At 47.6% G+C, this 17,812-nt stretch overlaps 1 protein-coding gene and 1 long non-coding RNA gene across 2 annotated transcripts in view; one reads left to right on the top strand and one right to left on the bottom strand.

The window, feature by feature from the left end:
• Window positions 1–7,777, bottom strand: part of CBLC (Cbl proto-oncogene C) — a 47,779-nt gene extending 40,002 nt beyond the window's left edge. The window contains exon 1 of the mRNA XM_073655938.1: window positions 7,150–7,777. Coding sequence (XP_073512039.1) covers window positions 7,150–7,436 — 287 coding nt within the window. The 5' untranslated portion in view covers window positions 7,437–7,777. The remainder of the gene's footprint in view (window positions 1–7,149) is intronic.
• Window positions 1–17,812, top strand: part of LOC141172095 (uncharacterized) — a 165,650-nt gene that overhangs the window by 56,606 nt on the left and 91,232 nt on the right. The gene's annotated exons all lie outside the window — the stretch shown is intronic.

Raw genomic sequence — 17,812 nt, 5'->3', positions numbered from 1 at the left:
ACTGTAACGTTACAGGGTCACCACTTTGAGGCTGAGTTGCTGCGGTTCCTTTCTGTGGGGTTGGATGTCATACGCTAGGGCCGAGGGGCCGGATGTTATACACTGGGGACGAGTGGCTGGATATTATACACTGGGGGCGAGGGACCGGATGTTATACACTGAGGACGAGGGGCTGAATATTATACATCGGAGGGCCTTATGTTATACACTGGGGGCGAGGGGCTGGATGTTATACACCGGGGGACGAGACATTGGATATTATACACCGGGCAACAGGGCCGGATGTTATACACCTAGGGGAGTGGGCGAGGGGCCGGACGTTATACATCGGGGTAGGGCGCGTGGCTGGATGTTATATGCCGTGGGAGGGGCTGGATGTTATACACTGGGCAATAGGGCCAGATGTTATACACCGTGGGGTGATGAGCCGGATTTTATACACCGGGGGGGCGAGGGGCCAGATGTCGTACACTGGTGACGAGTGGCCGGATGATATACACTGGGACGAATGGCTGGATATGATACAGCGGGCAAGGGGCCAGAGGTTATACACCGGGGCAAGGGGCTGAATGTTATATTTTTTTGGGGGTGAAGGGCTGGATGTTATACACCGTGCAGTAGGGCCAGATGTTATTCACTGAGGCCGAGTGGCTGGATGTTATACACCGTGCACCAGGGCCAGATGTTATTCACTGAGGCCGAGTGGCCGGATGTTATACACTTAGGCTGATGGACAGATGTTATACGCTGGGGGAAGAGTGGCCATATGTTATACACCTGGGGTGAGGGGCTGGATGTTATACACCGGGGGTGAGGGGCTGGATATTATACACCTGGGATGATGGATGGATGTTATACACCGGGGATGAGGGGCTGGATGTTATACACTGGGGGCGAGGGTCCAGATGTTATACACCTGGGGTGACGGCCGGATGTTATACACCGGGGGCGAGGGTCCGGATGTTATATACCTGGGGTGATGGATGGATGTTATACACCGGGGATGAGGGGCCGGATGTTATACACAGGGGGTGATGGCCGGATGTTATACACCTGGGGTGATGGCTGGATGTTATACACCTGGGGTGATGGCCGGATGTTATACACTGGGGGGCGAGGGGCTGGATGTTATACACCTGGGGGCGAGGGGCTGGATGTTATACACTGGGGGCAGAGTGGCCGGATGTTATACACCTGGGGTGAGGGCCGGATGTTATACACCTGGGGTGATGGCTGGATGTTATACACCGGGGGGCGAGGGGCTGGATGTTATACACCTGGGGTGATGGCTGGATGTTATACACCTGGGGTGAGGGCCGGATGTTATACACTGGGGCCGATGGCTGGATGTTATACACCTGGGGTGAGGGCCGGATGTTATACACCTGGGGTGATGGCTGGATGTTATACACCTGGGGTGATGGCCGGATGTTATACACCAGGGGGCGAGGGGCTGGATGTTATACACCTGGGGGCGAGGGGCTGGATGTTATACACCTGGGGTGATGGCTGGATGTTATACACCTGGGGTGAGGGCCGGATGTTATACACCGGGGGGCGAGGGGCTGGATGTTATACACCTGGGGGCGAGGGGCTGGATGTTATACACCTGGGGTGATGGCTGGATGTTATACACCTGGGGTGAGGGCCGGATGTTATACACTGGGGCCGATGGCTGGATGTTATACACCTGGGGTGATGGCTGGATGTTATACACCGGGGGGCGAGGGGCTGGATGTTATACACCTGGGGTGAAGGCTGGATGTTATAAACCTGGGGTGATGGCCAGATGTTATACACCGGGGGTGATGGCCGGATGTTATACACCGGGGGTGATGGCCGGATGTTATACACCGGGGGGTGATGGCCGGATGTTATACACCGGGGGTGATGGCCGGATGTTATACACAGGGGGTGATGGCCGGATGTTATACACCGGGGGTGATGGCCGGATGTTATACACAGGGGGTGATGGCCGGATGTTATACACCTGGGGTGATGGCTGGATGTTATACACCTGGGGTGATGGCCGGATGTTATACACCGGGGGTGATGGCCGGATGTTATACACCTGGGGTGATGGCCGGATGTTATACACAGGGGGTGATGGCCGGATGTTATACACCGGGGGTGATGGCCGGATGTTATACACTGGGGGGGAGGGGCCGGATGTTATACACCTGGGATGATGGCCGGATGTTATACACTGGGGGCAGTGTGGCCGGATGTTATACACTGGGGGCAGAGTGGCCGGATGTTATACACTGGGGGCAGAGTGGCTGGATGTTATACACCTGGGGTGATGGCCGGATGTTATACACTGGGGGGCGAGGGGCTAGATGTTATACACCGGGGGGCGATGGCTGGATGTTATAAACCGGGGGGCGAGGGGCTGGATGTTATACACCGGGGGGAGAGGGGCTGGATGTTATACACCTGGGGTGATGGCCGGATGTTATACTCTGGGGGGCGAGGGGCTGGATGTTATACACCGGGGGGCGATGGCTGGATGTTATACACCGGGGGGCGAGGGGCTGGATGTTATACACCGGGGGGAGAGGGGCTGGATGTTATACACCTGGGGTGATGGCTGGATGTTATACACCGGGGGAACCTGGTGCCCCAATACTTCCACATACAGTGTTTGTCTGTATCTGTAGAGGGAAGTGAGACATTTCTTCTACAGCAGCCGTTTCCCGGAACATCCTCATTTTCTCATTTTTATTAGTGGTCATTAGTTACTTTTTCTAACAGTAAATATAGTTTACAAGTGGCCATAAATCAATTAGGTCTTCTGTTTTAGGCCTCATTCATACGTGTGATTTTCACATACGAGTGTTATCCGTGATTTTGACTGATAGCTCTCGTACCTGTGATAGTCTATGGAGCCATTCATATGTCCGATTTCTTCCTTGGACCGGGTGTTCCATGGGAAATATCGGAGACATGTCCAATTTTGATCCGAGGATTGGATCCAAATCGGCAATGCAAGTCAACAGTTCCGTGAAAAAAATTCAACCACACTCGGATTAATTCTGATTTTCATAGACTGTCAGAATGGAGAATATGGAGAATCTTTCTTTTTTAATTTCTCCACGTCTGAGAAAATCGGGCGACACTCTGATCAAAATATTCTGACCGTTTTTCTCTGAGCCCTTATGCTCTATATTTCTTATCTAAGGCCTCATTAAGACATCAGTGATTTTTCACGTACCCAAAAAAGCCACGTTTGTAAATGTACAGAACTATATAAAATCCTAACCGTTTTATGGCACCATATGACTTCTGCAGTTGACTAATGCAGGGGGCACAAATCTGATAGGAAGGAATTATGATTCATTATGGTATTTTTTTCAGCAAATTTACTTCCACATGACATAAGTGGCGTCATTCGTGTCTCTTGAAAAGGATATGTTTATGTGAAAGTCAGCAGCCACTTTATCATTGAATTGTGTTACCTGCTCTTTTATCTAGGATTTTTGGCAATACCACTGAGGTATCATGGTGCACGTCAGACAGATTCAGCTCTGCCAGATGTGCACATCAGACAGGTTCAGCTCTGCTAGAGGTGCACATCAGACAGGTTCAGCTCTGCTAGAGGTGCACATCAGACACGTTCAGCTCTGTTCACAATGACTAAGGAAGGTATTCCGAAACGCGTCTGTTGCTAGATTATTGTCTCTGTGTTACAACCATTTTGCTTCTGGACATAAGTCCTTTTTTAAAATTTTTCATTAAAATTCATTTTTAGGAGTTTATTAAGCTAGCTTTTTTGTCTTTTGGATCTTCTTGCTGGAGCACTACTGGATCCGTGCGTTTTTAACTTCCTATGGTGAGTGGAGCTGACTTTTCTTTTGCTTTTTGGATATGCTCTGCTAAAGGTGCACATCAGAAACGAAAAGAAAAGAAAGGGCGCATGTGTAGACTCACAGGGCTATTTAAATAATTTAAAAAGTGCCAGTACACTGACCTGTGATGGTTTGGAACGTCTACACAACCAAGATTAAGCGTGTGATTAATGAGGCTCCAGGTCACCTCTATTAAGGTGCACATCAGACAGGTTCAGCTCTACTAGAGGTGCACATCAGACAGGTTCAGCTCTGTAGCTTATTGCACATGGTTCATATTTCAGTTTAAAATTATCTTCTAAATCTATTGCAGATTTTATCTCTGTTGGGTTCGCTCACACAAGTGTACAAATCGGACGAGTGAAATGCGAGAAAACATCGTACTGCACTCTGACCAATGTAATTCAATGAGTCAGTGTTTATCTACGAGTATTTCCTCAATTCTAATTGGACGTAGAAAAAATCGCAACATGCTGTGAGTGGAGGCGAGAATCAGACGGGACTCGCCAATGTAAATCAATGAGTGCAAGAAAAAAATCGAACGGCACATGGACCATGCATATGGTGCCCGATTTTTAGGCAAACATCTCAAAGGAAACCCGAAATTTCATCAGCCAAGTACAGTAAATACACAGCCAGAACCCTCAGAATAGATAGATATCCTGTAGATATAGAACTTCACAAGTGTCTAGCTTTGTTTAACCTATTCAATAAATAAATAATTTAAAATAATGATGTGGGGTCTCCCCTATTTTTGATAACCAGCCAAGGTAAAGCAGACATCTGTGGGCTTATATTATAAAGCTGGGAAGGTCCCTGGTTATTGGGCCCTTCCCAGTCTAAAAATATCAGCCCACAACCGCCCCAGAAGTGACGCATCATATTAGATGCTTAGCCTTGGCTCTTCCTGAATACCCTGGTGCAGTGTCAATCGGGGTAATGGTAGTTGGGGTTGATGTTCCAAGCCTTGGGGTTAGTAATGGAGAAGCGTCTATCAGACACCCTCATTACTAACCCAGTAATCCAAATTAAAAACACACACACAAAAATCCTTTATTTGAAAAAAATACTCCCTCAACATTTTTATTAAATAAAAACCACCAAAAAAACAAAGCTCCAAAACTCTGAGTCCCACAGCGCTCGGCTTACAGCCGCGAGACCCGACAGCTCTGAACAGTGGTGACATCAGTAACTATACCGCTAATCAAGGTCGCAGAGTCTCAATGAGGGCAGTGTGACTCTGCGACTCTGATGAGCGGTGTAGTTACTGATGTCACCGCTGTTCAGAGCCACTTGGTTTCGCAGAGCCCAGCAGGACCTGGAGTGGCTGCTGCTACAGCCTATGGAGTTTCATTCTCTGAATAAGGCTCCATAGCCTTTGGACGTCGGATTTGGGGATCGTATTGGGAACGCCAAGGACTACTTCGGACCTGCTTGGGAACTTTTAGTTCTCTAATAAATTGGTGAATGAGGGACAGTGTCTTGTTTTCATTTCTCGTTTTTAAAGTTTTTCAAGTAATTATTTATGGACTACGGCAGATTCCCAAGACTACAGTGGACCTGCATGGCTTTTTTTTGGGGGGGGAGGGGGGTGGTTAATGAATTGGTCAACCAGGAAAGTTGTGGGGATTCTTTTTTTTTTTCAAATAAAGGATTTTTTTTGTGTGTGTTTTTTTATTTTTGATTATTGATTTAGTAACTCTATTACTAACCCCAGGGTTTAAAGCCAGCTATGATTTTTGACAAATCACAGCTGGCATCAACCCCAAAACCATTACCCCAATAGCCACTGCACCAGGGCAATGGGAAGAGCTTGGCAAAACGCGAGAATTAACACATCTCATGTGATGTGCCACTTCTGGTACTGCTGCAAGCTGGTATTTTTAGGCTGGGAAGGGCCCAATAACCTTCCCAGCCTGATAATGGCAACACCCCAACTGTCTGATTCACCTTGGCTGGATATCAAACAACAGAGCTTACACTCTACAGGAGAGAGAGAGGACCCCCCTGACCATAAGAGCTTACACTCTACAGGAGAGAGAGAGAGGACCCCCCTGACCATAAGAGCTTACACTCTACAGGAGAGAGAGAGAGGACCCCACTGACCATTAGAGCTTACACTCTACAGGAGAGAGAGAGGACCTCACTGACCATTAGAGCTTACACTCTACAGTAGAGAGAAAGGACCCCACTGACCATAAGAGCTTACACTCTACAGGAGAGAGAGGAGCCTGCTGACCATAAGAGCTTACACTCTACAGGAGAGAGAGAGGACCCCGCTGACTATAAGAGCTTACATTCTACAGGAGAGAGAGAGGACCCCGCTGACCATAAGAGCTTATACTCTACAGGAGAGAGAGAGGACTCCACTGACCATAAGAGCTTACAATCTACAGGAGAGAGAGGACCCCACTGACCATAAGATCTTACACTCTACAGGGGAGAGAGAGGACCCCGCTGACCATAAGAGCTTACACTCTACAGGAGAGTAAGTACCCTGCTGACCATAACAGCTTACACTCTACAAGAGAGAAAGAGGACCCCACTGACCATCAGAGCTTACATTCTACAGGAGAGAGAGGGCCCTGCTGACTATAAGAGCTTACGCTCTACAGGAAAGAGAGGGCCCTGCTGACCATAACAGCTTACATTCTAGAGGAGGGAGACTTACCCAGTGACTCTGGAAATGGAAAACAACTCTGCCGTACAAGCTATGCTCCACTGGGAACTGCTGAACTGTTATAACCCTGGTACTGACCACCACTGTACAAGGTGTGATAATCTGCTAGATTTCATAGCTGCCAGGCATTATAGGGAGGCCACGCAAAAAGACATGAGCCCACTCTCTGATGCTTCAGTAGTGTGGGAAATAATGTTGGGCAAGTTTGTTGTTTTTGCGAACCAAATCTCAAAGCGTTCGAATTTGCATGAGACTGCAAATTTCATGAAAATTCAACCCAAACTCGATCCTTTGCGGATTGATTTGCTCATCTCTACTCACTAATTTTGAGTTAGACAGCAGCAACCTCTGCATTCCCTACGGTTGTGAACTTTCATAATTTGCAAATTTACAAATATCCTTTGGATTAGAGGGGTTGCCACCCCTTGGTCTTTTGCCGAATCTCGTAGTGTCAAAGACAACATTGGATTTTTCCACCTTCACTAGCGCCTCATGTGTAACATACAGTTATATCTTTGTATATGATGTTTATATATATACATATATATATATGTAGCAAAGTGGAGATTGTCAGTTGTCACAACATACATCTGCGGAGAATATATTAGGCATTGCACTTACCTGGCCATTGTGCCTTCCTTATTCACCATTTCCGAGCATTGTGCTGTCTTGGCCAGCAGACTATTCACTGTCACCTGCAGGTACGGGTTCTGACCCAGATCCGAGGTCTTATCTAGAATTTGCCGCAGATGCTCCTTTATATCCCGGGTAATGTCTGGAAGGTAAGGGTGACTCCTCTGCAATTGGGGGACCCTATTAAGCTTTGACAATCCATCCAGCCCCTGTATGAGCTTCTCCATTGTCTTTCTGTCCACGTTGCCGTTGTGCCTTCCATGTAATGCATGCATGGGTATATAGGGGGGCAACAGAATTAGGACCAAGTGTAGGAAGAACCTCAGATATAAAAGAGACTTAGGTCTATGGAGCAAAAGGAGTCCCAAGATGAAGAAGATCAGGGCAGGCACAAAGCTTTAAGCCGGAGAAGAGGAAGTAAAGAAATGAGACGCAGAAGTAGATGTTGGCAGTTATAGGAAAATGAAAATGAGTGAAGTGGAGAGGGAAGAGGTTAAAAATCAATGTGAAAAGTCCCGGGTGTAAAGTTCTAGTCGGTGACCTGAAAGCAGAGAGTGACAGATCCACAGGTAGGACCTCTTCCTGTTTGTGTGAAGGTGTCACACCCACTCCACGTGAGCACAGGTGCTGCTGCTGATGGGTGGCACTCACTGATACTGTATCACACATGATGAATGCAGGAAGAACGCGCTTTCCCACACAGAAGACATTATGGTTTCATACAGTGACACAAAACTGCTCGTGTCAATAGCAATTATCATAGACTGAAACCCTTTGGTGGTGAGTAAGACCTCACCTGCATGAAGCCATGGAGGGTGCTGGCATTCCAGATACAAGGTGTAAGCGAATACTCCTCTCTCCCCTCCGTGAATTGTAAAGGGGCTATCTGGGACTTTTTTTTGCTATAGGGGTAAGTATTTATTGTCAGACTAGATGGTGGCCCGATTCTAATGCATCGGGTATTCTAGAATATGTATGAGTCCGACAGGGCGCAATCAGCAGAGCGGTGTTTAAATTTGGCGCCAAAATCGCTGATTGGTCGAGGCCGGCAACCATGACCAATCACCAAAGCGGTGTTAAAATTTGGCGCCTATATCGCAGATTGGTCACGGCCGGCGGTCGCGACCAATCAGCAGAGCGTTATTTAAATTTGGCGCCAATAATGGAGATTAGTCGCGGCCGTGACCAATCTCCATTATTGGCACCAAATTGAAATAACGCTCTGCTGATTGGTCGCGACCGCCGGCCGCAACCAATCAGCATTATTGGCGCCAAATTTAAACCCCGCTCTGCTGATTGGTCGCGGCTGTGACCAATCAGCAGAGCGGTGTTTAAATTTGGCGCCAATAATGCTGATTATTTGCGACCGGTAACCGCGACCAATCAGCATAGTGGTGTTTACATTTGGCGCCAATATCGCTGATTGGTCGCGGCCGGCCACCGCGACAAATCAGTAAAGCGATGTTTAAATTTGGCACCAATAATGCTGATTAGTCGCGGCCGGCAACCGCCACCAATCAGCGAAGCGGTGTTTAAATTTGGCGCCAATATCGCTGATTGGTCACGGCCGGTGGCTGCGACTAATCAGCAGAGCGGGGTTTAAATTTGGCGCCAATACTGCTGATTAGTCGCGACTGCGACCAATCAGCAGAGCATTGTTTAAATTTGGCACCAAAATTGCTCAAATTTGGCACCAAAATCGCTGATTGGTCGCGGCCGGCCACCGCGACCAATCAGCAGAGCGGGGTTTAAATTTGGCGCCCATACTGCTAATTGGTTGCGGCCAGCAACCGCGACCAATCATCAAAGTGGTGTTTAAATTTGGCAGCAATATCGGTGATTGGTCGCGGGCGGCGGCCACGACCAATCAGCGAACCGTGTTAGTGAGGACTGGAGAGCGGTGTTTAAATTTTGCGCCAAAATCGCTGATTGGTCGCGACCGCCGACCGCGACCAATCAGCAGAGCAGTGTTTAAATTTGGCGCCAAAATCGCAGATTGGTCGCGGCCGGCGGTCACGATCAATCAGCAGAGCGGGGTTTAAATTTGGCGGCAATAATGCTGATTGGTTACGGCCGGCGACCGTGACCAATCAGCAGAGCGGTGTTTAAATTTGGCGCCAATATTGCTGATTGGTTGCGGCCGGCGACCGCGACCAATCAGCAGAGCGGTGTTAAAATTTGGCACCAATATTGCTGATTGGTCGCGGCCGGCGACCGCGACTAATCAGCAGAGCGGTGTTTAAATTTGGCGCCAATACTGCTGATTGGTCGCAGTCACCGGCCGCGACCAATCAGCAGTATTGGCGCCAAATTTAAACACCGCTCTGCTGATTAGTCGCGGTCGCCGGCCGCGACCAATCAGCAATATTGGTGCCAAATTTTAACACCGCTCTGCTGATTGGTCGCGGTCGCCGGCCGCGACCAATCAGCAATATTGGCGCCAAATTTAAACACCGCTCTGCTGATTGGTCACGGTCGCCGGCCGTAACCAATCAGCATTATTGCCGCCAAATTTAAACCCCGCTCTGCTGATTGATCGCGACCGCCGGCCGCGACCAATCAGCGATTTTGGCGCCAAATTTAAACACTGCTCTGCTGATTGGTCGCGACCGCCGACCGCGACCAATCAGCAGAGTGTTGTTTAAATTTGGCGCCAATAATGCTGATTGGTCGCGGCTGGCGGCCGCAACCAATCAGCGTCGTATTGGTGAGGACCGGGGAGCGGCGCTGCCTGTGCGGGTACTTCCGCTGTGAGCAGCTGGGAGATGAGCGGCTGCTCGCAGCAGATGCATCCCGACCGGTGGCGCCGCACCTCGGTCCTCCGTTCACACTTGCTGTCGGGTGATCAGAGCGTTGTTTAAATTTGGCGCCAATCTCGCTGATTGGTCGCGGACGGCTGGCGGCCGCAACCAATCAACAGAGCGTTGTTTAAATTTGGCACCAATCTCGCTGATTGGTCTCGGCCGGCAACCGCGACCAATCATCAAAGTGGTGTTTAAATTTGGCAGCAATATCGGTGATTGGTCGCGGGCGGCGGCCACGACCAATCAGCGAACCGTGTTAGTGAGGACTGGAGAGCGGTGTTTAAATTTTGCGCCAAAATCGCTGATTGGTCGCGGCCGCCGACCGCGACCAATCAGCAGAGCAGTGTTTAAATTTGGCGCCAATCTTGCTGATTGGTCGCGGTCGGCAGCCGCGACCAATCAGCAGAGCGGTGTTTAAATTTGGCGCCAATATCGCTGATTGGTCGCAGCGCCGCTCCCCGGTCCTCCCTTGACACCCTAGCCGCATGGAGGTCAGCGCTGATTGTTGGCGGGCAGCGTCCGCGACCAATCAGCACAGCAGTGTTTAAATGTGTCGGCAAGATCACTGATTGTTGGCGGGCAGCGTCCGCGACCAATCAGCACAGCAGTGTTTAAATGTGGCGCCAAGATCGGTGATTGGTCGCGGCCTCTATTTAAATGTGGCGCCCAAATCGGTGATTGGTCGCGGGCAGCGGCCGTGACCAATCAGCACAGCGGTGTTGAAATTTTGCGCCAAGATCACTGATTGGTCGGGTGCGGAGACGGCGACCAATCAGCGAATCGTATTGGTGAGGACCGGGGAGCGGAATCGTATTGGTGAGGACCGGGGAGCGCCGCTGCCTGTGCGGCTACTTCCGCTGCGAGAAGCCGGAACATGAGCGACTGCTCGCAGCAGAAGTATCCCGACCCGCAGCGCCGCTCCCCGGTCCTCCCTTGACACCCTAGCCGCTAATCTCCCGACAGTAGCCGCATGGTGTTACTAAGGTCCGCACATTTGTGTTCAAAAGCGCTGCCCGCGACCAATCACCGATTTGGGTGCCACATTTAAATATCGGCCGAGACCAATCACCGAGCGTTGTTTAAATTTGGCGCCAATCTCGCTGATTGGTCGCGGTCGGCTTGTGGCCGCAACCAATCAGCAGAGCGTTGTATAAGTTTGGCGCCAATCTCGCTGATTGGTCGCGGCTGGCGTACGCGATCAATCAGCACAGCGGTGTTTTAATGTGTCTGCAAGATCGGTGATTGGTTGCGGGCGCTATTTAAATGTGGCGCGCAAATCGGTGATTGGTCGCGGGCAGCGTCCGCGACCAATCAGCACAGCGGTGTTTAACTTTTGGGCCAAGATCAGTGATTGGTCGTGGCGAGAGATCGCGACCAACCATCGAATCGTATTGGTGAGGATCGGGGAGTGGAATCGTATTGGTGAGGACCGGGGAGCGCCGCTGCCTGTACGGCTACTTCCGCTGCGAGAACCCGGGACATGAGCGGGCGTTCGCAGCAGAAGTATCCCGACCCGCAGCGCCGCTCCCCGGTCCTCCCTTGACACCCTAGCCACATGGAGGTCAGCGTTGCCGGCGGTCGGGAGATGAGCACCTCGCGCCGGTCATCTCCCGGCTGCATTGCCGCTGAGCTCCGTCCCGCAGATGAGCCGCTAACGGCCGCCATCTTTTTTCAGAAATCCTGCGGCGCTGATTGGCCGCTGCCGGACCAATGAGCGACGCGGGATTTCCTGGACAGACAGACAGACAGACGGGATAAGACGATTATATATATAGATAATTGTTAGTTACCGGTCTGTTCTACCGTGCGATGATCTCTTTCAGCTCAAAGTGGTCATGGACATGTAACGTCACAGGACGTAGGACATCAACAAAACAGCTCCTTCTCTTCCCCTCTGCTCTGTTGCAGGGAGCTGGTTGTCAGTCAACATGACGTCGACAGTGATGCCCCATCAACACAGCAGAGTGGAAGAGAAGGAGCTGCTCTTAGAGCTATAAGCATGTTTCCTTGAAGACTTTTCACTCAGCCAACCATAACCCTGATTTGTACTGGAAAGGGGCAAGAACGCAGAAACAGTTGTTTAGAGATTAGTGTCTCTTCATTTTGGTTAAATTGGAGTTCCTTTTTAAGGACAAGACGGCTGTGACGCTGAGTCACTACTCATGGACAAGCTGCGAGACAGGGAAGTCAGGAGGTCCAAGGTCAGATACCAGGGGGGCTCATAGAACAGAGGGGCAAGACAAAAGCATGGTCAAGTAACAGTCCGGGGTCAAAATGCCATGAGGGTACGACAAGATAAAGGGATAAGACAATGGATAGTCAGATGTCAAGGCTGGAGTCAGGTACCTGAGGTCAGAGAGCGTCAAGAGCAAAAGGGATAACATGTACGAGTAGTCACAACAAATCCTAGGTCTGGCAACAAGATCAGGTAATCAGACACAGAGCACTGAGCACTCACCTTACAGAATAAAACTACAACTGACAGAGACAAGAGGCAGACAGACAGCTAAATAGCCTGGAATAATTCTGAACAGAAGACAACTGTAGGAAGCCCAGCACGCCCCAGCCCTAATTGGGTGAATGGACAGTCACTCAGCATGACCAAACTTTAGATTGCACGGCTGAAATGTCTATCACGATACTGACAACTGAGGACACCCCTGCCCCAGATTGGACGGCTGAGCTGCCACTCACCACATTGCCACATTGAGAGGAGGAATCATGGCAATGGTCATATAAATCTTACCAAGACTGAACCGCAATGCATGGACTAGCCAGCGGCTCTTTCGACCCAAGTGTGAGAGCTTCATATATTTCAATGTGACGCTTGGGTTGGGAGAGCTATGGCCATTCCGAGCATTACTGTTCATTCGCGATCCGATTTATACAGCTGTCTGACTTCAACCCAAGGCTGTTTAATGGGTTTCTACCTCTAAAAGGTAGCACTAACGATATCGTTTTTTTTCCTCCTTGGGGAAAGTTAATTTGTATTAATTTATTCCTAAAGCATTACATGTTACACTTTCCATGCCAGTTGGTGGTCTCAGTAAGGCGAAAGAAGCAATACCCCTGCTACTCACTTGTCCTGTCACTAGTATCCATCTCTGGTTCCTTCTATGATCACCTCCCAGTGCTGTAGTCCACATTTCTCAAGTAAACTTGTGAACTCCTTTGACATCATCACCCAAAGTCTTTTAAGACTGACTCAGGCAGCTATGTGCCGATTGACTCAGGCAGCTATGTGCCGTCTGAGTATTCAATATTATTTATTTTTAAAGCAACAATAATTCCAGGATGCTGTATATGTAAAAAGGGTTACATACATATAAATATATATATAATTAAACAAACTGACAGACTGGTACAAAGGGGGAGAAGACCCTGTCCTCACAGGCTTACAATCTATAGGGTAATGGGTAGGAGACAGTAGGTAAGCATAGTATTCAGTTCCATGTTTACTCCTAGAGTTTGCCTCACCATGCATTTCTCTCAGTTGACTCTGTGTCTCCTGCTTATTTATTATCTATCCATAATCACTTCCTAGCTCAGATTTGCAGTTAACCATTCGCCTGCTGTAAGTATAATGAACTCTCATCTACTATACTGATACTACTCACAGTATAATGCGGCTGTAACAGTATGTAATCTGTACTTTACTGTTATCCACTGCTGTCTGCTGTTAACTATGTGTTTTCTGACGGCCTACATCTCTGCCATTGCTCTCCTGTCATGATAATAGCACACAACTCAGCCATTAACCATTTATTAGCAGCAAGTCCTGAACTGACTATACATCTACAGTTCCTGTGTTTATCCACATTCCTGGATCTGTCTCTCCCAATGATTCATGCTCTGTTTGTCTGTCATCCTGCATACCCTAGTATCCTGGTTGGAGCTGATCAAGCAAATCCAGCAAGCTGTGTTATCACCTTTGGTCTGTGTTGCTCACCCTGACCTATGGCTTAAAGAATCCAACTCTCCAGGTGAACTTGAAACAATCCCTAAGTGATCAGTTGACCTAATATTTATGGGGAGGCTATTTATGGCCAGTAGGTTCACACACAAGTGAGCAAGAGCAAAAGCACAGTTTTAGAGGATGCCAGATATTGAGCCCCCCATTGAGCCCCCCGTATAGACCTATCTATATCAATATATTAGTCCCAGCCAAGCAACACATTTAAACTCTCTTGGCCCGGGATGCCAATGCAGAACATAGTGTTCAGTTACAATTGCTGCATTGGATTGAATAAGTGTAAATGGATCAATTTGTTAGGCTGGTGCTCCATTTTTCCCTCATGCTTTACAATGCAGCTCTGCTTGCTGGTATTATCTAATGTCAATAAGCACATGCTTGGGAGGAAATCAGAGCTGATGGACAGAGAGATTATAAAGTACAAGCAGCTAAGTCATCAGCAGGGCAAAGGGAAAGTATTAGATCCTTTGTGGGATGTATGTTTTATCCACAGGTATTGGTACTGAACACTTTTTTGGTGGCTTTATTACCTCTTGTACTGTATATCACACTGTCAGTATGATGTCTGCTGTCTCTGCTCTAGATAAAAAGAAAAGGAGGATGCGAGGATATTGTATCATCAGTGTTCAAATATCTGTATAATCCAAATATAGAAGCTAGAAATTCTGCATTTTTGAGCAAAAGTAGCATGTAGCATTGAGGTAAAATTCTGGAGTCCTGCTGTTCTCCCGAGGGCTGTACAAGCTGTAAATTATACACATACAGGGGCATCTCACAAAATTAGAATATCATCAAAAAGTTAATTTATTTCAGTTCTTCAATACAAAAAGTGAACTCCTATATTCTATAGAGTCATTACACACAGAGTGATCTATTTCAAGTGTTTATTTCTGCTAATGTTGATGATTATGGCTTACAGCCAATGAAAACACAACAGTCATTATCTCAGTAAATTAGAATACTTTATAACAGCTTGAAAAATTATTTTAAAATCCGAAATATTGGCCTACTGAAATGTATGTTCAGTAAATGCCCTCAATACTTGGTCGGTGCTCCTTTTGCATCAATTACTGCATCAATGTGGCAATGTGACATGGAGGCGATCAGCCTGTGGCACTGCTGAGCTGTTATGGAAGCCCAGGTTGCTTTGATAGAAGCCTTCAGCTCGTCTGCATTGTTGGGTCTGGCGTCTCTCATCTTCCTCTTGACAATACCCCATAGATTCTCTATAGTAGATTCTCTATGGGGTTAAGGTCAGGCGAGTTTGCTGCCAATCAAGCATAGTGATACTGTTGTGTGTAAACCAGGTATTGGTACTTTTGGCAGTGTGGACAGGGGCCAAGTCCTGCTGGAGAATGACATTTCCATCTCCAAAAAGCTTGTCGGCAGAGGGAAGCATGAAGCTCTAAAATGTCCTGGTAGATGGCTGCGCTGACTTTGGTCTTGATAAAACACAGTGGACCTACACCAGCAGATGACATGGCTCCCCAAACCATCACTGATTGTGGAAACTTCACACTAGACCTCCAGCAGCTTGGATTGTGGCCTCTCCACTCTTCCTCCAGACTCTGGGACCTTGATTTCCAAATGAAAATTGGAACCCTGGGACCTTGTGGAGTGTGTCAATGACTGCCTTCTGGACATCTGTCAAGTCAGCAGTCTTCCCCATGATTGTGGAGCCTACTGAAACAGACTAAGGGACCTTTTTAAGCGCTTAAGAAGCCTTTGCAGGTGTTTTTTGTTATTTATTTTAATTTACTGAGATAATGACTCTTGTGTTTTATTGGCTGTAAGCCATAATTATCAACATTAACAGAAATAAACACTTGAAATAGATCACTCTGTTTGTAATGACTCTATATAATATATGAGTTTCACTTTTTATATTGAGGAACTGAAATAAATTACATTTTTGATGATATTCTAATTTAGTGAGATGCAACTGTATATGTATATATATATAATCACTTTAGGTAACTTCTCAAAATAAAATTTTGAGTGTGTGTGTGCTTGGGGAAAACTATGTCTAGCCATTAAGTGACCTGTAAAATACATTTTCACCAATTTCCCCCTGCAGGCTTTGTCTCTAATTTTCAGTTCTCTCAGAACTAGAGGGAGGAGACCAGCTTCTACAATGTCTCTCATATACATAACATAGAAACAGGTATTCATGTTTCTTTCTCTGTTTAGCACATGTTCAGAACTTGAAACAGCATGGAAGACATTATATATCAGTACTGAGCAGTGTAGCTATGAATTCAACTGTCTCTACCTCTGCTTGTTTCCTCTCCTGGCACCCCATTCTTACTCCATCCTCCCCTCTCCATTGAGTACACTAGGAGTTGTAACCTGATACCTCACTGTACTAGTAGTCTGTCTTGCTTTAACTAAGTTGGATTTGAGTTATTTTTTTCAGAGTGGACAGTGAGTCTAAGAGGCACAGAGGGAAGGGAGAGAAGAGGCTCATGAGTGGAGGAAGAAGCAGATTTCTCTAATAAGATTTACTACAAAAATTGTTATAATTGCTTGAAGCTTGTGGGCCTTGTGGTGTTGTTATGCAGACGAAAGGAACTCCAGAAGGCCACACAGAGATGCTGGATGGTAGGTTTAAACAGCCATAATTTTATTCTCCTGCTTCCGTTCCCTTCTCTCTCCGTTACCCGCGCGCTACCCTCCTTCCGCCTTGTCCCCTCCTCCCCATTACATCATCGTTACTAGGCAGAAACTGAAACAAGGATAACAGCCAACCAATCACAGATGTAGTAACAACATCACAGGCCTCAATGCAAAATCTCCAAAAGGGTTCCCAATAGTGTTGAGCGAGCATGCTCGACACTGCTCGGTACTCGCCCGAGCATCTCACTACTCGGGATGTTCGGCGAGCACCGAGCATTTCCGGGTTACTCGGGCGGGAGCTCGGGTCTCCGCCCTGCACGTTTGGTGCTCTTTACAGAGCCAATGAAAATGCAGGGATTGCCAGCCAGTCACTGTAATGCCGCAGCCATGTTGGTTGTGGGCATTACAGTGATTGGATGGCCGCACAGCGTCACCTCGAGTATTTAAAACCGGGCGCCGCCATCTTGGACACAGTCGCTCCGGATCAGACGGTGTAGGGAGAGTGCTGCTGAGCTAGGGAGAGATTTATACTGCGAAATAGGTAGTGTAGGGTCTCTAAAGCCTGCAAAATCAAACAAACAGTCCTTCTCAGGACTAATATACATCCCAGATATCAGGCAGGCAGGAAGGCTGTATAGGAGACGCAGTGGTTATACCAGCAAACGCTGCATTACAGTCCTGTGTGCTGCTCCTGTTGGTCAAATTGCTAGACTTATCCCCCGGTCTCAGGGGCCAGGAAAAATGCTAAATCCTGTATTTTTATTTTTCCTCAGTCAGACTGTACAAATACGTGTGTTATTAACCTTTTGGTATTTCCCCCCCACCCAAAAAAAATAATTGAGTGTGTCTGTGACTGTTCAGACACCAATATATCTGTTTAAAAGAGTCTGGTGTAGGCCAGAGAAATAGAACTGTGGTTTTGCAGTTCCATGGTTCAAATCTCTGTATTAACCTGCTTTTGGCATTTTTTGCCATAAAAAAACTGTAATAGTGTCTCCCTGACTGTTCAGACACAAATATATCTGTTTAAAAGAGTCTGGTGTAGGCCAGAGAAATAGAACTGTGGTTTTGCAGTTCCACGGGTCAAATCTCTGTATTATCCTACTTTTGGCATTTTTTGCCATAAAAAAACTGTAATAGTGTCTCCCTGACTGTTCAGACACCAATATATCTGTTTAAAAGAGTCTGGTATAGGCCAGAGAAATAGATCTGTGGTTTTCCTCTTCCACGGTTCTAATCTCCTTTTTATTACCCTTTT

This window comes from Phyllobates terribilis, unplaced genomic scaffold (assembly GCF_046119375.1).
Source record: "Phyllobates terribilis strain yellow unplaced genomic scaffold, ASM4611937v1 Scaffold_12__6_contigs__length_324123572, whole genome shotgun sequence".
Lineage (NCBI taxonomy): Eukaryota > Metazoa > Chordata > Amphibia > Anura > Dendrobatidae > Phyllobates > Phyllobates terribilis.
This window is presented reverse-complemented; position numbering and strand designations above follow the sequence as displayed.